Source organism: Eurytemora carolleeae, unplaced genomic scaffold (assembly GCF_000591075.1).
Source record: "Eurytemora carolleeae unplaced genomic scaffold, Eaff_2.0 scaffold356, whole genome shotgun sequence".
In the NCBI taxonomy this organism is placed as follows: domain Eukaryota; kingdom Metazoa; phylum Arthropoda; class Copepoda; order Calanoida; family Temoridae; genus Eurytemora; species Eurytemora carolleeae.
The window spans coordinates 145,346-166,668 of NW_019396250.1; the positions used below are offsets into that span (position 1 = coordinate 145,346).

General features: G+C 31.1%; 2 protein-coding genes across 3 annotated transcripts; both read left to right on the forward strand.

Moving 5' to 3' along the window:
* The first annotated feature begins 1,171 nt into the window (after positions 1-1,171).
* Positions 1,172-7,882, forward strand: LOC111699373 (uncharacterized). Of its 2 annotated transcripts, none has more exons than XM_023470046.1 (6): positions 1,172-1,267; positions 2,519-2,611; positions 4,140-4,403; positions 5,901-5,945; positions 6,628-6,689; positions 7,497-7,882. In XM_023470046.1, exons 3-6 carry the CDS (start codon positions 4,140-4,142, stop codon positions 7,666-7,668), a joined length of 543 nt encoding a protein of 180 aa, XP_023325814.1. In that variant the 5' UTR covers positions 1,172-1,267; positions 2,519-2,611; the 3' UTR covers positions 7,669-7,882. The 2 variants fall into 2 exon arrangements, with proteins under 2 accessions (XP_023325814.1, XP_023325813.1); XM_023470045.1 differs by lacking the exon at positions 1,172-1,267 and adding an exon at positions 1,325-1,364.
* Positions 7,883-9,755: 1,873 nt separating this feature from the next.
* Positions 9,756-17,964, forward strand: LOC111699375 (uncharacterized). Its single transcript, XM_023470048.1, has 7 exons — positions 9,756-9,804; positions 13,570-13,638; positions 13,709-13,755; positions 14,373-14,401; positions 15,457-15,512; positions 16,839-16,867; positions 17,882-17,964. The coding sequence occupies exons 1-7, from the start codon at positions 9,764-9,766 to the stop codon at positions 17,962-17,964; spliced, it is 354 nt and encodes a 117-aa protein (XP_023325816.1). The 5' UTR covers positions 9,756-9,763.
* The last annotated feature ends 3,359 nt before the right edge of the window (positions 17,965-21,323 follow it).

A 21,323-nucleotide genomic window follows, 5' to 3' on the forward strand; every position in this document is an offset into this window, starting at 1 on the left:
CCTCAAATGACGTAACTGCTTTTTGGCGGAAGCTTAAGTGACAATGTTGTTGGTCAGAGAAGGGGGGGGGAAGTGTACGGAAACCCTATCACCCCCTCCTTCTATTCAATATATATCTCCTTGTCATTAATCTCTTTAATTAAGTCTTTGGTTTAGTGTATGTTGAGTGTTGGGCTGCTAGCCGTAAACCCTAGATAGAAAACTTTAGATAGAAAACTGTAGATAGAAAACTGTAGATAGAAAACTGTAGATAGAAAACTGTAGATAGAAAACTGTAGATAGAAATCTTTGTTATTACCTTTATTAAAGAAATTTTGTGAAGAATTTTCAATTTTTTAAAGGGCCGAGCGCCGCGGCTAGAACAGGCTTGAGGGCAAACGCTACGGCTAAGACAGACTTGGGAAGTTGGCACTTGAGAAATTGCACATTTGGGAAGTTCCAACTTGGGAAAATACCCTTGGGAAATTTTCGTTTGGAAAAAATCCTTTGGGAGAGTGCCATAACATCAATTTTTTAAAGTATTTTGGTTTGACAGACTGAATTAACAGATACGGCCACTTTATCAAAATATCTACTTGAGATTGCTTATATTGAAACCCGAGAAAGATTAAACATTTAAGAATTAACGGACTGCCCGAGATAAGTTTAAGTGACCTGAGGCCGAATTTAAAGAATTTGAGCCGTGGCTTAAATTTAAGCCGCGGCTCAAATATGGTTGGTTTCACTTAAAAGTGTATTCAATTTTTCAAGATTTATGCCGGCGCTCGATTGAAACCGGTTTTTGGGGGATTTGAGACGCGACTTAAATTCATTAAATTCGGACACCGGCTTTTAAAGGAAGCTTTTCTACTTCTATTATTGCTATATAAGACCACGAACTTGTTCTTCAAAACAATGAGGTTGAATAGTTCTGGGGGCTTTCTTACAAGTTGCGATTTATATCCTAGAATGGAAGATTAAATAAAGCAAGACCTTGTCATTGTATTAAGTTTTTGTTAATTAAGAAGGCTCAGTTAGATTAAATAAATAAGTTTGAAATTTCAATGGGTTACCCAACAAGGTTGCAAAGGTAAAGGGGTTAGATAATTTGGCTCTCTGCCTAAGACTCAACTATAGCTCCTTTCTCGGCGATCAATACATAAAAAACACGATCATGAATTCTTGCAGACCAAAAAAATCAACGAGAAATACTAATGAAAATAGGTTACTATCCTGTTACTATAGATCATGATTGATGATGAGGCTAGTTGTTGAGTAAAATATTAAGGTATTTGTATTGTTTATAACTGATATAAAACTAATGCCTGTTTAGCTGTATATCACAGTATAGAGTAGTACTTCGATACAATATGTTTCGTCTAATCGTAAGTAAAAAAACAACATTAGGAGGTTCACTGTACTTTAAAGCCACTAGGTGCACAAAATTCAAATCTACAATGTGCACAAAATTCAAATCTACTAGGTGCACATAATTTAAAGCCACTAGATGCACATAATTTAAAGCCACTAGGTGCACGAAATTTAAAGTCACTAGATGCACATAATTTAAAGCCACTAAGTGCACGAAATTTAAATGAATTGCCTATATCTATTCAACATAATACCGAAAACTTTTGATTTTATAAACTTTGATTATAGTAGAATTCAAATTTTGAATTTTAGATAACTAAGGTCTATACAACATCTGGTTGCAAAGATGTAGGGATAGTAAAATTATAGTCTGTGGCTTATATATCCATTTTTGAGAATGATAAACACTTCCTATCAAAATGATCATATCGCTCGTAATGTAAAATATAATTATGTTTTGTTTTCTTGAAAACGGATTTTATTTTTATTTTAGTACAAATTTGAGGTAAAACGGTCAAGGGATTCTTAAATTATGGTGGAACAAACGAACAAATAGACAAACAAAAATGTATTTTCATTGGTTTTAATAATTCATGATTATATAAAAAAAAACTCAAATTTAGCCCCTAATGCTCTTATCTCAGTTAAAAATCTATTCTTTACATTTAATATAAAACCCATTGTTTGCTACAGTGATAACCAGAAAACTCTGAAATATAAAGACGACTTCTAGACTCAAATGTTGACTGTAAAGAGTCCGATGAGCATGGGCACAGCAATTGTGCAGTGTTAACAGACCCATTCAACTATATTTGTGACGTGTCTAGTAAAACTATTTGCTTTGTATGCAATATCAAATAAACCTAAGTATTGTAATGTCGTCTTCCTATTAAAGAATTGTCTGGTTATCACTGTTATAGCAAAACATTTGAGATAAATAACATTGAATCAGAAAAAAACGTTCTGAGCTGGGAACTTCTGAATGGTGGATATCGGGATTAATGCTTGATCTCCTCTTTTTATTAATTTCCAGATTAATCAACTGATCGGGATTAAGGTTATCCCATTCCAAAGTTCCCAGCTCTGTACTATAGAATTCACTGGTTACGCATCTCAACACTGTTGTTCTGTATTACAAACAAAATGTAAGATTTTTTATCATGTTTAGGTTGTAAGTTCTCTTCTGTGTGTAGTGCTAGGTCGACCTAATGAACCTAATGGACCAAATGTTCAGACTGAACAAGATCTTGAGGGATTTAAAGTAAGTTAACCCTGTTAAAGCGGGGGGGGGCGGGGTTGAATCTATGTATAGCCTTAGCCTTAGCCTTAGCAATTTCTTACGGAGAGCTTATTAAATTAGATCGCTAACTTTAATGGTGAGGGTGCTAGGGAGGTTTGGGTGGACTTTTTCATATTCTTTTAAAAACCATGATTGGCCTTTCGACCAATGCATCAAAAAGAAATTTGTTTGAAAAATTTGTTTAAAAATTCTATATCTTTTATGTTATGGCATTTTTGAGTGCTAAGGAACAAAAACCAGAGTGTGGGGAGGAGGGTGTGTGCGCCAAATGACCTTTTTCCAGCCTAATTAGGGTTAATAAGAACTCTAATAAAAAACATCAGACTTGAGATTGGCCTTTAATTTCATTTCTTCTCATGTTTTATTTCTTAACTATCAGTAAAAACTTATAAAATTGTTGAGAGATCTTGTCTCATTCCTTGTATGTAATTGTATGAAACTTAGGTGGGCACAACCCTGCGATACCACTGTGAATATAAATATTTTTTGTCAATTTCTCCATTTAAACTGAAACTTTAGACAAGAGCCTTAGAGCGCTTTTCTACTGCAGGAAAATATGTATGAATTATTAGAATTTAATTACAAACAAATCATTCAGATATTACAACCAATAATTATCGATAATTTTTCGACGCATTCGTATATAGTTGATATTTTATAATATTTTAATTTTTTATGATTTAAAAGTTACTTTTAAAATCATTTATTCCTGTTTCTAGGACCTCTGATAATGAAGACAACATTTTCATATTTTCCAGGAATGTTCGAAAATCCAACGCCAACAAAATATTATTTATAAAAACGAAATTAAAAATATTATGAAATATTAAATATAATCGATGACTATTGTTTATAATATTTGAACGATTTGTTTGGAATCAAATTGATTTTTTACGATCCGAGTTGAATGTTGGAACTTTCTGAATTTTTCAGTATAAGTAGTTTTTAAGAATTTTCTCCTTATAGACGCAACAGCTAGGAGTAAGATTAAAAGCGTTTATTTTTCGCCGTAAGCCTATACGCCCTTTAATTTAACAGTCCCTTTAAGTTCTTCTATTTATCAAGTATGATATTTAGAATGGCTGCAAGAATGGTAAATATTAATAATTTGAAACTTGAATGAGAAATGAAAAACTATCTATGCCATTGGATTGTGTTATCACAAACAAAATGTCACATAAACTGTCCTAAATTCCAAAAAAAAGAATAAGTAGAAAAAAATATTAATATAATTAAAATTTAAAATCAAGCATAGATATGAAAAAAACCTTAACCCCATTCCGACGTTTTTTTGTCACTGTGGCCCCCCCCCCCCATCGTTCATTTTGGGTAAACCAGACGTAATAGGGTTTATTTTCAAAATTCATTTTCAAAACATTTTGCTTTTTGGTTGAATTAAAAATGTGCCAAAAATCTATTTGAAAATCCAGGAAATTTACATCCAACTAGCTATAGGTATATTTATTTCTAATTAAATTTAAAACTTTAGATGAAGAGTTTTGATGAATTGTTTGCTTTAAACCAAGCAGCTGCAGGTCGTCTTCAAGCAGTTGCTGAACCAGCTGTACCTGCTCTAACTCCAGCTGTTGCTGACCCAGTCGCTCCAGTAGTAGCTGCTGTAACTGGAGCAGCTGTTATACCGCCAGCATTAAGGAAGGAAGGTAGATCCCTGGCTTCAGGTTGGTCAACCCAAGCCTCTACAGTTCCTGGCAGGTTTTCATACGTTGTCAACTCTGTTCATCCAGTTCCTGAGGTAGTTTATTTTATTCTCTCACCTGTGTCCCATCAACATTGTTTTTCGTGCAAATCGTTAAGATTTTTGAGACATACCAGAGAATTCAGAATATTTAATAATTTTTAAAATCAAAAAATAATTTGAATGCAAAATATATTTTTTTTGGGAGAGGCTTTTGCGTCTCGAAATAATCTAAAATTATAATAACAATATGCAACCCTCCAACCCACCAAAGTAACTCTTAATCCTAGAAAGTCAGGAAGGAAAGGGAGGGAAAACGAGCAGAGTTCTTGACACTAACTCAAATTTTCTAATCTATATATAAATTTGGCTTGTCTGTCTGTTTGTCTGTCTGTTTGTTTGTATCCAATAAACGTTAAAACGGCTGAACCGATCGGGCCCAAATTTTTTGTGGGACATCTAGGGACCCCAGGGAAGGTTTATGAATGATCAAAATTTCAAATATTTGTCTCCATCAAAATTCGATCTTCATTAAATTTTTGAAAATTTTGAAAATCCACGAAATTTTTTGTGAAAATCCGCGAATTATTTTTGTTTTGTTTTACGATGTACACAAAGAGAACATGTTCACAATTAATTTAGAAGATGGGCGCGAAGCGCCCTCTAAGGCTAGTCTATATATAAATTTAGCTTGTCTGTATCCAATAAACGTCAAAACGGCTGAACCGATCGGGCCCAAATTTTTTGTGGGACATCACGTGACCACAGGGAAGGTTTATGAATGATAAAAATTTAAAAAAATGTGTTTTAAAGGTTTTTAATTTTGTAAAAAAATTAAATTCTTGAAAATCCGCGAATTTTTTTTTTAAATTCCGCAAAATTTTTTTCTTCTTTGTTTTAAAATGTAAACAATAGAACATATTCACAATTTAAATAAAAGATGGGCGCGAAGCGCCCTAAAAGCCTAGAAAGAAGGGCGCGAAGCGCCTTGAATTTCTAGTATCTATAATTTTTTACCTGATGGAGATATCTCAAATTTAAACTATTTGATCCAGCAGAATTTATAGTTTGTAACATAGACGATTAATAACAATACAGATAGAACACTAGATGTCGTCTTTCAAAGATTTAGGGGTTTTTCGTTTACATTAACCCTGAGACAGAAGCCCAAATGAGTTTCTGTCTTGTAATTCTACGCTGCATGCGCGTAACTCCTTTGGGCTTCTGCCTCAGGTTTAATGTGAACGAAAAACCCCTAAATCTTGAAAAGACGACATCTAGTGTATTGTTTGTGATATCAAAGGTCTACGACTCCGGGTTGCAAAGATATAGTACCAAAAAAATCAGAGTGTGTGGCAAAAACTTAATTCCTTTACTTGTATTATTAAATTTTCCCTCTTATGTAAAATTTAAAATTCAAACAGACACATATAGAAATATGCTTGAAATTATAAGATAATTAGCTCTTAACTTTCCAATCAACTTAGTTACTAAATCTTTAATTAAGTGTTAAGTTCTTTAATTAGATAGATAATTGAATAATTGATTTCCCAGGAGAAGCCAGTACAACCTAATTACAATCAAGAACCAGTGGAAGAGGTATATTAAAGGGACTGTACACGTAATTTTAAGCAACTCATTTTAATCGCTTATTAGGCGACTTTCAGTCGTCAAAAATGAATTCATTTCTAATGATTTAAAATCGTTTAAAATGCAGTTAATAATCGGTTAGTAAATGAATTTTAGACCTTAATTTCACATTTTGAGTTTTAGACGATTTAAGATGCAAATTAGGCGACTTTTAGTCGTCTATAATGAAGTTTTTTTCACTTCAAAAATAACAATTTAAAATGCAACTAAAAATCGTTTATTAAGCGACTTTTGTTCTTAATTTCACTTTTTTGGGTTTTTAATTAAGAGTGCAATATTGCTAACAAAAGGGGGGTTTAACAGTGCACCAGTAGTTAAATCAAAGGCCCTGCCCTGGTAAAGGGTAACGAACCATTTTAAAGTTAACAAAAAACATTGTTTCTATGAAGGTTTAGAGAGAAATGTTTAAAACATACAGGGTAAACCACAAAGGAAAGCACTGTAAAGACGATCTGAATTTCTTAAAATATGACGAATTCAAGGTTGATTTAAGTTGCAGGGAATTATGAATATAAGGACACAAGTGGTATAAATTCCGTACAGTCGTCTCTGAAGTCTTATTCATTGTGGGTAACCCGATAAAAAAAACTTGAAACTTGAAATTACAGAAACTAAATATATTATATTCTAGTTTGATCCATTTATATCTGTGAAATCAAACAACAACGTTGAATATCCTCTTTCTACTGTTGGGTAAATATTATTCTATAACTTAATAATCTTGTCGACAAATGTACATAACAAACTTTGTAATTTTTTGGAGTTTTTTTTAACCTGTTAAACGATGCGATTAAATGAAACCTTACATTAAGGCGATACATCAAGATTAACAGGGCATTCACATTTTAGTCGTAAATTATGATATATCGCAAAATGAATAAATGTTGCTGTTGAATTTAAAACATTTTTAATTATTTGATTCACATTATTGCATTTTTTTAACCTGTTAAACAACGCGATAAAATGAAACATTGCATGATGGCTAAACAACCTTTTATAAATTGTCAAGATTAACAGACATTCATATTTTAGTTGTAAATTATGATATATCGCAAACTTTCATCAAAAGAATGTTGCTGTTGAATTTAAAACATTTTTACTTATTTGATTCACAATTTTGCATCTTGTTATATCAAGAATAACAGATAGTTGAAGTTGAAAAACATTGTGTATGAAAGTGTTTAGCATACAAATTTTGGATTTTATTACTTTCATTTTCACTTTAAATAAGATTCAAAATATTTTCAGTTTATTGTTACATTTTGGTTTAGAGCCTCTAGTCTTTTTAGGGTTAATATTCCGATGTTTTTAGCACCACTTTGGAAATATTGACTGATATGATTTAACTTCAGTCTTATTTTTGCTCCTCAATTTAAACATTGGTTATTGCAAAGCTTTAAATATGAAGACGGCTTATAAGAATACCATCAAAATATAACACTCATATATAATAATAGGACTTAGTGTTTTAAAGAAAAACAATTTATAATTTTGTTTTAGATTTAGATTGAGAGGAAACTTTGGATATTATGGATACTCTCAATACTCTGGATACAATGGATACCCTGGAAGCCCTGGATACTCTAGATACTATGGATATCCTGAATTCACTGGATTCCGTGGATACCCCGGATACACTGGATACCCTGGATTTGGTGCAATTCGTTGGTAAAACTGCGAAACTGTCATAGAATAATCTGCACAACTCTACCACTGTACATGGTTCAACCCTACCCATGCAAACAACATCACATGGTACAAACCTAACCATGTACATGATACAAACCAATCAACCCTGCCTTATTCATGCAAATCTGCTTGTAATGCAATAAAACATTATTATGAAAATCAATTTTTAGATCTTGAAATATATCTATATATCTATACATATAATAAAGCTCTTCGCTCATGCAAAGCTATAGCTGGTCAAACGGCTGGACCCAGTTGGCTGAATTTTTTTAGGAAATCGAATTTTATCCTCGAAATTCAATTTGTTTTAATAACGAGCACGTCAGCTATAAAAATTTTTAAAGAAAGTGTTTAAAAAAAAGATTGTACGTTGAAACAAAATGAATCAAAGAAATGCATTTCACAATTTTTTATAAAAATTTCTAATCCTTTTATCTGTACAATCTGTTGTCGTTATTGGCATTAGATATTTGAAGCTATGAATTCAGAAATTTGAAATATTTAAAACATAAATTTTCCTAAAATATCTTCTCATATCCTAATATTATAAGCATAAAGTGATGGTACATAACTGTATGGTTCGCTTATCGATAATTTAAAAAAAAAACTTTCAACATTTCAAAACTTAAAGTTTATTTTTCATAACTTTGCAATATTTTTATCCTTAGAGATAATAATAGAAAAAAACGAACCAAAATAACGATAGTTTTTTTTTCTTCGTTCTTTTGGGGTAAAAGGAATTGAGTCTTTGTCACAAACTCTGATTTTCCAATCCCTATATCTGTGCAACCCATTGTCGTAGAGCTTAAATATTTCAAACAATGAATACTGATAGATCAAATATTATTATAGTTTGAAATATCAAAGATTTACACTAGCAGGTTGTACAGAAATAGGAATTAGAAAATTTGAGTTTGGGTAAAGACTCAATTTCTTTGGCACGTTGTAAGTAAAGCAAATGTTTAGAAGAAACAAAAGAAAATTTGTAAAACTTCTGAAATTCTCTGGAACCTTTTAAAAGTTCAAAATCCCTTAAAAACAAATGTATTATTATAACTATAAAGGATTTAAAGGTTTAAATTGTAATAATAAGTTTATGCATATGAAAACTTATAAATCATAATTATTATTATAATATTTTATTCATGATCCGGTTTCAGTTACGGTTTTTGGCTTTATCAGCCGGAAGTGAAGTTTTGATAACTTGACAAAACCTGTATTGAAATGATAATAGACATGTAACAGTTGGCGTGCCTTTCTCTTGGAAAATGCTAATTTTTCAAAAACAGTGATGTCTTTTCCAAATAAATAGTTTCATATGTTTGTTTTCACAATAAATTTTGTAAGCCCAGAGGCCGAATTTAAAGAATTTGAGCCGCTACTTAACCCTATTTATCCTGGCGGGGAAGGGGGGGCCTATAGCTTTCTTTCGATAACTCAAAAAGTATTTGAGCTAGGAATTTTCTGACCTTTCTAACTAACACATGTCCATCACTTTAGGCTAAAAGCTGGGCATTTATATCTACTGCCTTGAGTCCTCAGGCATACTGCCTAAATGCCTTATTTTACCTATACCAGTCTTCTCAGTTTTTTTCAATAAACATTAAGGTTTTCCAAAAACGTATCAAATTTGTATCACAATAAGAAAATAGAGGGGAGAGAACCAGTTCTGAAACCAGACGTTAGGATAATTATGGCTAAATTTGAGTCGTGGCTCAAATAAGGTTGGTTCCACATAAATTGTGCTCAATGTTTGAAGATTTAAGCCGGCGCTCAATTTGAGACCGGCTCAAATTCATTAAACTCGGACTCTGAGGTGAAATAAAGAAACAATTATTTCTTTCTACGGGAAGTCAGGCTTAATTTTTGGTGATCCTTCAATTTGAAATTTCTAAATCGTTTATCTTTTTTTACAGCTATCGGAAAATTTCCAAAGGCCTTTATGGAATCAAATTGAATGTGAAAAAAATGTGAACCCTATGTCTAGATCTCTCTGATCAGTTGTTCAGAATATAATATTTGTGTGAATTATTACTGAATCAACATAAACATAACATTGCTTTCAGACAGATGAAAACATGGAAGAATTTATTATCTTCTCTTTTTTGTTGGCTTTCAGGTACGTGCATATGCATTTTCATTCTTTCCATGTAAGTAACAAAATTGCAGTTAAGATAGTGGACCCCTCCCCTCCATGAAAAAAGTCAATGGTTAAGGTGCTTAAGGGGTAATTGCTATGAGGATCTTAAAAAATATATAACGGTATTTTTTTCGAAATTTTTCGTTTGTGAACAATAAAACATTACAGAAACTAATAAAAAATATGAATACTTATGATATGAGTTTTTTAATTTCATTTTGTCAACCTGTTCCTAAATAAAAAATTATTTAACTGCAGTAGAATGTGTGTTGCAGTTTTTGTCTGGGTTATTAAATAATCGTAAAAAAAAACGTTTCTTCTGCAGAATTCCTTCTGATGAAATTTTACAATTTAATTTACTTAGAAATTATGCAGTATAAAAACGTTTCATTGTTATCAAATGAACACTACAACTTTTCTCTATAATACTGCACTTTCGGTTTAAATAAGTTACATAGCCGGTCTCTCCCTTTGAGGGAATATTTCGAATGATTTTAGCACAAGGTTTTAAGAATTTAAGTGTTTTTAAAGAAATAAGGAAAGAAATTAGAAACCTTTATTTTTTTGGAATTATTAGAAATACATCAGTGTATAGGCATAGAGTGTTTTTTTTTTCATTGACACTGCATGCTTACCATGTAAAAACTGAAAATGTCTAAACCCTTATAAAAATAATGTTCTATAGATTTCCTGGTTTTAGATAATGTAAAGAAAAGTTTGAATTGATATGGTCTGTAATGCAGAAATTGGAAATTTCAAGATTGAAAATAAATAGAGCGAAGAAACATCAATATTTCTATATTATTAGAAAAAGATATCTTAACATATTGAAATATTATTCATTGAAACCAAAAAATATCATAAAGGATTCACTTCAGCGTATGCAAGTTTTTAGACTTCCTAAAATCAATTATTGATTTCACTCTTTTAACAATAACTATTCTTTAGATACTGCATTGCAGAATTGAATTTATGGTTTATAGCCACAGAACAGAGAATATGAATAAAAAGGAATTTAAACAATCCCTCGGTATGAATTTTGTCAGTCTCTTTCAGCCTGAATGGGAGTTCAAAGTGTACAATTCATGTAAATGTTCACAAATTATACAAAGTACATCACACTAATACAGTTTGATCCAGAGATAAGAGAGTTACAGAGATCGATTATCAGCTAAAATATGCGATATTTTCCACAGCATGTTCTATTGTGTACAAGTACTGTACACGACCAATCAGGAGACATCTGTATTCAGGGATATTTAAGGATCCTTTGAACACGAAACACAAAATCTTTAAAAAAAGACTGAATTCATAAATGTTATGTTTCATGTTTAAAATTGGAGTATTTCTTTAAAAGTTGTAAAAGTTAACCCCTGAATGGGTATTATGTTCAACAAGTGGCGTGAGATGGCACTCTAAAAATCTATCGTAAAAACGTAGCATGTCGTGCCGGGTCAACTTAGGCCTATGTAGCCCACCCTGTGAAAGGAGTTAAGCAGTCTGTGTAGTCTGTGGTATATGACCCGTGAACATATCCGTTACAGTTTCTTTGTTTTATGAAATTGTTAAATAACTTTTAACGTGTGTATAAGCTATGGGTGAATTAAAACCATTAGTTTATTGAACATAAAATGCAAAAGTCTTCGTTTGTAAAGTGAATACCTGCAGAAATGTTAATCTTTTTTGCTTCAGACTCTAATTTGTATACTGCAATTAATATCTTGTTTTTTAATCAATTTTCCTATTTTAAATAAATGAGCGTTTAGGGCGCAAATTGTAGAGTAATGGATATCCAAAAACTTAAAAATCATATATTTTTGGTTAATCTTGCAAGCTAATCTATTTTCATTAATATTTATAAGAAAAAGTTTAATTAAAGGAAATCGTTTTTTAATCATTATATATCGTTGCTTGTAGACCTTTGGTATTTCGAACATTGAATTCTGATAGGTGAACATTATCTCTTTGTATGCATTGTAAAACAAAAACAAAACAGAAAGTAATGAGGGTTTCCATTTTCGACAATAAATATTTTTCTCAAAATTTGGATGATTTTCGTAAATCAATGCAGAATACATGCAAGCTGTCCCAAAAAGCAAAACAATTAGAAGACGGCTCTGACAATAAATTTGGATGATTTTTGTAAATCAATGCAGAACACATAATGGCTGTCCCAAAAAGCAAAACAATTAGAAGACGACTCTAGAAAGGGGATACTCAGATATCGAGCTAGGTTGAACCAGTGATGAAAAAAATTTCAGAATTAAAAATATCAAAATATTTTTTTTTCAAAATCACATAATGATTCATATATTTTTATATATGAATCATTAAAATTTCAAAAATTAGCCTCCAGCAAAATTCGAATGTCAATCAATTTTAAACATCCACGATTTATTTTTATAAAATCTGCAAAATTTTGTTTTGTTTTTGTTTCAAAATTTACATATACGAAGAGGAAATGTTCACAATTGAAAAAGGAGGGTAACCGCCAAAAAAGTCCTTGGAAAAAAAGTTTCCGGGAAAAAATCCTAAAATTTCACACTAAAAAAAGTCCTGTGGAAAAAAGTCCTTTTATTAAAAAGTCTCCGGAAATAAAGTCCTACCAATTTGAGACTTTATTTTCTAGGACTTTTTTTCTGGCTCCAGTATGATTTTATACAAAAAAAGTCCTCGAAAAAAAGTCCTCTAACAAGTGAAAATGCATGATTTACAATGAAAAAAGTCCTTTTTTTCTAGGTTTTTCTTTTTCTCGGATTTATTTTCTTCCGGACTTTTTTTTCCTGAGATCTTATTTCATGAGACTTTATTGGCAGCCCCCATACTATTTTAGGAAAAAAAGTCCCTGGAATCCAAAACACAGGACTTTATTTGCAGTGACATTTTTTCCAAGGACTTGAGAAAATTCGGACTTTTTTTCCAAAGTTTTTATTTCCAGGTTTTTTTCCAGAAACTTTTTTCCCGGGACTTTCTTACATAGATTTAAAAATGAGATGGGTGCGAAGCGCCCTCTAGTATATATATTTCATATCTTTTGCGACCTCATATATATTTCACATCTAAAGTAACTAAAAACTTGTCAAAACTTCGAATTTTCTAAGACTTTTCTTTTTAACCTTATATTTACATTTCCACATTACGAATTCTGTTTGAAAAATCAAGATTTGAAATATCAAAGATATCACTGTCGTCAGCTTGAAAATGAATTATCGTGGTATCTAATGTACCTTTAAGCTAGATTTATTATGGTTAAATTGATGTTGGTAATGTTTTATAAGAATTCCCTCTGAAGTCAGAACTCAAAACCAATTCTTTTCTGAAATTCTTTTTTTACTTTTTCACTTTTCAGTAGATCAAAAAGATTATCAAGTACAATAGGTGGCAACAGAGAAATAGATTATCAAGTACAATAGGTGGCAACAGAGAAATAGATTATCAAGTACAATAGGTGGCAACAGAGAATTATACACGACGTCACTGCAAGTGTCAAATATAACAAGGAAAACGAAATGTTTTCATATTGGTTGACATATATGCCAAGATTAAATAAAAAGGTGTAAAAACAGAAAATAAAGAACACATAAAATTTAACTCATTTTGCTGTAAGATAAGCACTTTATTCTAAAATTATCACTATTATTAATACTTTTGTCGGACACAAAAACTAAGTTGACAGCTATAACGTAAGAATACAGTAGAATACAAATTCTACATTGTCACCTATTGTACAGAATCTAATTTAAGTAGATCAGTGGAAGGGGTCGGTCAGTACAGAAAATGCTGTAAAGACGGACAAGCATTGAACTCTAACAGGTAGAAATTGATAAGTTTTTTTTATAATCATAGTAAATCAAAATTATTTTTGTGACAGTTAATCCTTTAGGCAGTGCACGTCAGAGGGGACTGGTCCAAGCTCAATTCTTGATTTAGGAAAACAGAAAATAACAGTTCTAAGAAAAGTCAGTTAGACAACGGAAATTCCACTCTATAAATACAAATATACTTGGAACTCCGTCTACACTCTACAGTCCATTTTAATGAAAAAAAGTTAAATAAACAGGGTGTCCCAAAAAAGAAACTTTGTAGTATTGAGTACTAAGGGAAAAATTGTCGTAACGCGTTATTAGAATTAGCTCTATATTTCAGTTCTTTCTCTTTCAACTAATGTCTTATTAGAGAACACAAGGTTTCAGAGGTATTGTTTTATAGGTATAAACATAAACATGTTTCTGTTAGAAGCCCACAACAACATTTTTGGCCTATTTTATTTTGAAAGAAACCAAAGACTTAAATCTTAATGATTAAAAGCATGTTTAAAAAAATAGGAAATCTTTTAATTTTTTCATACTTTATACTCAAAATTCAACTACAAAAAAGTGGATTTGATTTTGATAAAAATTTGTGTTTACTCCAAATAGACACTAAAGTCGATGTCTTATTTTTGGCATGAAAAAAAAACATGATTAGAAAAGTACAACAAACACAAAACTAATATTTATTATAATTATTATTATTTCGTTGTCTGTATTCTTTTTCTGTTCTCCTAGAAGAAAGATATCAGCCAGATTTTGAATTGGTAAATATTTTTTAATTGCTAACAATTATTAAAAAATAAATTTTTAATGCAGGCTATATCGGAATTAAATGACGTAAGTAAGCATGGAGCTGGAAACTTTTGTGTTAAATATTCGGCTCAAATGATGTTTTTTAACCACCTAACTAGTTTTATAAAGTTTATTTAACAGCTTTGAAAAATTCGAAATTGAAATGGGATCATACTGTATTAATGTACTCTACTGCATATAATTTGTGAACATTTACATGATTTGTACACTTTGAACTCCCTTTCATGCTGAAAGGGAATGACAAAATTCATACCGAGGGATTATCTAAATTCCACTCTAATATATATTCTATTCTCTTTGTGTAAAGCGCATCGATTAATAACAAAACATATAGAAAACTAGATGTCGTATTTTCAAGATTTATCACCCTAGAGCCAGAAACTTGCAAGGAATTAAAGGCATGCTGCGTTGAATTAAACGACAGAGAGCGATCCTGTTCTACGCCTCATGCGCGTAATTTCTTTGGGCCTCAGGGTAATGTGGTTTTTGAACGAAAAACACCTAAATCTTGTAAAGACGACACTGGTGTTCTATGTGTGTTGTTATATTAATCTATGGTTACGCTTCTATGAGGGAAAATTATTGGAAACGCTAAATACTCCAGTCTCCCAGAGCGTAGAGCTCATGCAAATCCACGAAGCACTATTATTCCACACAAACCGTAAATAATTCAATAACAAATAAAACTATGAACTCGTAAATATTCCGGATTTGGTTTGGGTAATACTTATATAATACTAGTGTAATTTTTGAAAATATTTATTCCAGAAATTTCGGAATAGGAACCAAGACGACATTCTCATATTTGCTAAAAATTCAGCTCCAACCGTAAAAGCAAGTTTGCAACGAAGACTAAAATAAAAAATGACATGTCAATTTATTTACTTAAATGTTGAGAGGAATAGTTTAAAATATAATTGTAGTATTTTCAAAAATCCAAAACCGTCAAATAAATTATAAATAGTTTTCAAATTATATGATTTTATTACACACATTTTATTCTAAGATTGGAGTTGGATTTCCTGATTGTTCTTATACAGAAGCTTTCCAATTCAATATAAGGAAGAATTAAGCACCCATTAAAGGGATTGTAAACTTAGTTTCAAGTGACCCTCCATTTGTGGCATGTCTGACTGAAAACATACAGTCCCCCGTAAAAAAAACTTTTTTGATCAATCTATTTATAAATTTGGCTTGTCTGTCTGTTTGTTTGTCTGTTTGTTTGTTTGTTTGTATCCAATCAACGTCAAAACGGCTGAACCGATCGGGCCCAAATTTTTTGTGTGACATCTAGATACCCCAGGGAAGGTTAATGAATGATCAAAATTTCAAATATTTGTCTCCATCAAAATTCGATCTTCATTAAATTTTGAAAATTTTGAAAATCCACGAATTTTTTTGTGAAAATCCGCGAATTATTTTTGTTTTGTTTTACGATGTACACAAAGAGAACATGTTCACAATTAATTTAGAAGATGGGCGCGAAGCGCCCTCTAAGGCTAGTACTGGATAAACAATCCATTATTGTTTCTTTGAAGCTTGATTATTTTCAACAAATTTACGTAGACACATTAATATGTTGATAGGGTGAAGGTTTATAGACTTACCTAAAGCTTTTTACGAAATTTCGCGAAAATAAATAAAGTGAAAAAATGCAAAAACGATGCTAAATTTTGCGAGACATTTATTCGCGAACACGCAAAATGAAAAAATTTTGCGAAAATATTTTCGCAGAAAAAGTATTCCGAGAAAGTCTTAAGTTTGTAGCTGCAACAATTAATTGTGGAAGTCTGTTCTCTGAGAGCTCAACATTTGAAGTTTTATTATATCATATGAATATTTTCTCTTCCTTTACTTTTATAAATGTTTGATGAAGAGAATTTGATATCTCTAGCTATCTTTCTGAGTTTCTGTCCGTCCGCGTACGTTCACCCAAATCCAGCTAGTCATGAGCCAGCCAATTACAAGAAAGAAACTTTTAAATGGACCGTATTTTTCGTGTGTTTTTTTTTGCATAATTTCCCTTTTTTTTTTTGGAAATTTCCGCATTATTTTTTCGTGAAAGTTTTACATTATTTTTTTTTTCGCGAAACAGATTGAAACAAAATTTCGACAAAAAGCGAAAATTCTCACCATTTTTGCAAGCGAACGAAATGGAAGATTATTTGAAATTACGTAGTCTAAGTAAAAGTTTCCTTAGAAATTTTACTTTTCAATATTATTTCAAATTATACATCGGCATAAATTAAAAAATCATCATGATTTTTGACAAAAAATCCACTAAGAAAAGGCTTTAAATACGTTTAGAAACATAGCAATAAGGTTGTCAGCAACCGTTTTTCTTAACATCTCATTGTTAATAATTTTGTGGGTTTTATTCTTGTTTAGTTCAAAATTTACCATCTGGACAGATCAAGGTAAATAAACTTAACAGATTAAGGTAAATAAACTGAACAGATCAAGGTAAATAACTGGACAGATCAAGGTAAATAAACTGAACAGATCAAGGTAAATAAACTGAACAGATCAAGGTAAAAAAACTGGACAGATCAAGGTAAATAAACTGAACAGATCAAGGTAAATAAACTGGACAGATCAAGGTAAATAAACTGAACAGATCAAGGTAAATAAACTGAACAGATCAAGGTAAATAAGCTGAACAGAGCAAGTTAAATAAGCTGAACAGAGCAAGTTAAATAAACTGGACAGATTAAGGTGAATAAACTGAACAGATCAAGGTAAATAAACTGAACAGATCAAGGTAAATAAACTGAACAGATCAAGGTAAATAAACTGAACAGATCAAGGTAAATAAACTGAACAGATCAAGGTAAATAAACTGAACAGATCAAGGTAAATCAACTGAAATCAAACTATTACTGTTTAATCAATACATCTTTGCAACCTTATGGTGTAAACCTGCTATATTTCAAACTTTGGTATTTAAAGGGAGTGTTCGCGAAAAATGAAAGGGGGTATATACTTAATGCGATAAAAAGCGCTTTTGATCGCTACTAATCTTACTTCTATCTGTTGCGTCTATAAGGAGAAAATTGTTAAAGACGTCTCATACCGAAGAACGTAGCGTCCATACAAATTGAGAAAATTGCAACATACGACTTAGTCCGTAAAAAAATCAATTTCATTTCAAACAAATCAATCAGATATTACAACCTATAGTCATCGATTACTTTTGGCCGCATTTGTATATAGTTTATATTTTATTAAGTTAAAAAATTAGAGTTTTTTTTCAAAAACGTCACAATTCCCATCAATGCCAACGTTGTTCATTATACATTTTTTACCTTTTTTAATTAGCTAATGCGAGATTTCTTTTTTTTCATTTAAAGACGTTTCTGGTTGTTTTTTTAGAATCTTAGAAGTCCTTCATGTTTAATTATAGATTTGCCAAGCTTCTCTTATAATTTTAGGGTTACAGCTAGCAAAATACTCAAAAATATTTCAAGCTTCGGAGTACTGTTTGGATTTCTTTGAAGACCAGGTTTTAGATTAAAGATTTTTATCAAAAATATTACTAAATATATTACTAATATTACTAAATATATCACTAGTATTACTAAATATATTACTAATATTACTAAATATATTACTAATATTACTAAATATATTACTAATATTACTAAATATATTACTAATATTACTAAATANTGAAACAATATTTTTGCTCTAACATTGTAGGGGTTTTGGAATTAACCAATTTAGACTTTTAGTATTTGGCCAATAACAAATTTTTTTATCATTCATAAACCTTCCCTGTGGTCACGTGATGTCCCACAAAAAATTTGGGCCCGATCGGTTCAGCCGTTTTGACGTTTATTGGATACAAACAAACAGACAGACAGACAAACAGACAGACAAACCAAAATTTATATACTTAAGTGCATTTGATATTGATCCAAAGCAAATAAATTTACTTGATACGCATAGAATCATTAATTTAGTGAAATGAGTGTACTTAAACTGCACTTTTGATGTGTCTCACTCTCTTTTTTATAAGACTATCTTCTATATAATAAAACAAGACATTCGTAGATATTTCCATTACAGCCGGCCAAACGGCTGGACCGAATGGGCTGACATTTTTTGTGGATATTCATGTGTAGCCTGGGGGTGACATAGACTAATAAAATCCCATTTTTTATTCAAATTTTTTCTTTTTCCACAGGCAACGCCGGACCATTCAGCTAGTATAAAGTAACAATTATAATAAGAATAAATACTTAAGTAGTCTTCCTATTTCAGAGTTTTCTGGTTATCACTGATGTACGTATCTAGATTTTTCGTAAAACTGTGGAATAGGAAATAAGCTGTCGGACTTTAAGGGTCTTTAAGCGTAATTTTGCGAACACTCCCTTTAAGCGCAATTTCAAGTGACATTACATTATGAGAGGGTTATAAGCGATTCACAACGAAACGCTGCTAGAAGTTGTAGTATGGTTTCCAACGTAATAGATTATTCTCTTACGCGTTATTACGTGAAGTTACGCGTAATGATTTTCATTTCGTGTAATTTCGCAGGATTACGCATAATTGGGGAAATATCCATTTCGCGAAATTACGGCGTAATTACGGCGTAATTTCGCGTAATTTGGCGTAATTTATCCAACGTAATTTCGCAAAATTTCGTAATGATTACGTGTAATAGGCGAAACTATAATTACGGCATAATTTCGCGTAATTTCTATGAGGTAATTTTGCGAAATTTTGTATTAATTACGCGTAATTAGCGAAATTTTGCAATAATTACATCTATGAAATATCGAAGTTTTAACTTTTGATTTAAATAAAACAACTAACTTACAAGGAATATAATGTCACACAAGTTGAATCAGAAATTTCAGCCAATACTATGTTGATGTAATTTTCACGTTCGACAACTAAAAAGTTTAACAAAGGGCCAACAATTTATTTTATCAAAAAATACGTAATCTATAAATTTTCAATTTTCGACGACTTGTTAATATTTCAACCTACTTTCTCAAGTTTACCTTCCTTGTTTGAAGAAAATGTCAATAAAATCGTCAAAATATGTTTGACATGGTTGTAGCGGGCATATCCTTACACACACTTTCCCGCTATAATTATTTCTGAGAATTAATATGTACTTTATCTATTACGGAATTGTTTTGTATTACGCAATTTCGCGTAATTACGCATTAATTACGCGAAACTAGACTTTCTTTCGTAAACGTAATAAACGCGTAATTACGCGTGATGCTCCTGCGTAAGTGATAGAAAGTGTTACGCGTAATTACGCAACGTAATTACGACTGGAAACCCTGTTGTAGATCAAATATAAATATTCACATTCAGATTTTTAAAAACCGCGTTGTACATACAGGGTGTCCCAATAAACATGGGAATTAAGTGACGAATTCGATATCGTCTTTTCAAATAATTCTTTGATTTAGTATAGTGATACCTACTGAGAAAGCTGAAATCTGTAAGAGTTTCGTCTGCTATGTTCACATTTTGTTTGTTTATGTTTTGACTGCATAGGGGTGTACTTAGTAATGCAAGAAAATTACAGTAAACAGAGTAAACTTGTCCGTCTTCACTGTTCATCTTGCGGAAACATTATAGACACATCTTTGCAGTCTTTTACCCTTTTCATAAAATAAACTCTAGCAGACATAATAATATTATGGCTTTTGAAATTAGGTATTACACTGCTAATTCAAAACTAAGACGACAACCCGATTCGTCACTGAATTCCCATGTTTTTTGGGACACCCTGTACATAAAACTATTTTGGGTTTTCCAGGAAAAAATGCGATGTCATCCATGTCAAGTACATTCTCATTTTCTGGTCTTTTACACGGCGTGTAAGAGATAAAAACAATAAAATCTCTGTCCTCAATAATCATTCAGAGGTTTAAAAGGTACAGTTGTGAATCAGGATCTTCCTCGTTATAATGGATGATTTCTATGATTTCTAAACACCACAATGCATGTCTAAGTTTTTTATGCTTATAGCGCGTTTTTTTATTTGTTTCTAAAGGATTTTGGACATTGAAAAGGTTTCAAAAATACGATGCGTTTTAACAATTTCAAAATTGTGTATTCTTAATATTTGCCTTTCTCACACGTTGCCAAATTTGGACGGTGAGAGAGAATATATGTAACAAACCAAAAACAAATTAAAAACGTTACAAAAATTATTTTTTTTGAATCACTTTTTTTTCGGTTTGTTTTTCCTTAATAATTTCTCTTAAATTAAAAATATTGCAAAGTTTAGTAAAAGAAAACTTTCACCAAATACAGCTAATTGAAATTTTGAAAGTTTTATAAAAAGTTTTTAAAAATTAACCATGCATATCTTCTTGAATTGAAGGATAAGATTAAAAACACACAAAATTTTCTCCAAATGTATTGTATGACCCCTATTTCATTGAATGATGGGTTGTCCTTTAGTAATAATAATAATAATATGATAGCGGAGCGTTCTCTCTCAAAAATGGTGATTAAGTTATTAGCTTGAAATTTACTCAGTGAATTTCATTTTAAGTCATGGGCTTTGATGACAGATGACTAGGGATAGATCGTTTCCATTTTTTTAATTGATAGTTTCGTTTAAAAAATGGCGAAGAAAAACGATAAACGAAGCTATCGTTTTTTTTGAAGAAAATTATTTTTAATAAAGGATTGTTTTCAAAAACGATAGTTTTTCGTTTAAAAAAAAAGATTGTTCACCGTTTTTTAAAACGATTGTTTTTTTTCTAAAAACGTAACGATAGTTAAAAAAGACGAAACGAAACGATTGTTTTTTGATCGTTAAAAAACGATAAACAACCCTACGGATGACATCGTTTAGCAGTATTTGTCTGAACATGCAGAAAACTTGGTAAAACA

What these genes read in the sequence shown, in the direction of transcription:
- LOC111699373 (XM_023470045.1), top strand. An exon ending in CTGTTCATCCAGTTCCTGAG is followed by an intron (nt 4,404 to 5,900) that starts GTAGTTTATTTT and finishes TTGATTTCCCAG; the next exon opens with GAGAAGCCAGTACAACCTAA. An exon ending in ATCAAGAACCAGTGGAAGAG is followed by an intron (nt 5,946 to 6,627) that starts GTATATTAAAGG and finishes ATTATATTCTAG; the next exon opens with TTTGATCCATTTATATCTGT.
- LOC111699375 (XM_023470048.1), top strand. Translation starts at nt 9,764, where the DNA reads ATGGAAGAATTTATTATCTTCTCTTTTTTGTTGGCTTTCAG. An exon ending in CAAGCATTGAACTCTAACAG is followed by an intron (nt 13,639 to 13,708) that starts GTAGAAATTGAT and finishes TTAATCCTTTAG; the next exon opens with GCAGTGCACGTCAGAGGGGA. An exon ending in AAGCTCAATTCTTGATTTAG is followed by an intron (nt 13,756 to 14,372) that starts GAAAACAGAAAA and finishes CTGTTCTCCTAG; the next exon opens with AAGAAAGATATCAGCCAGAT.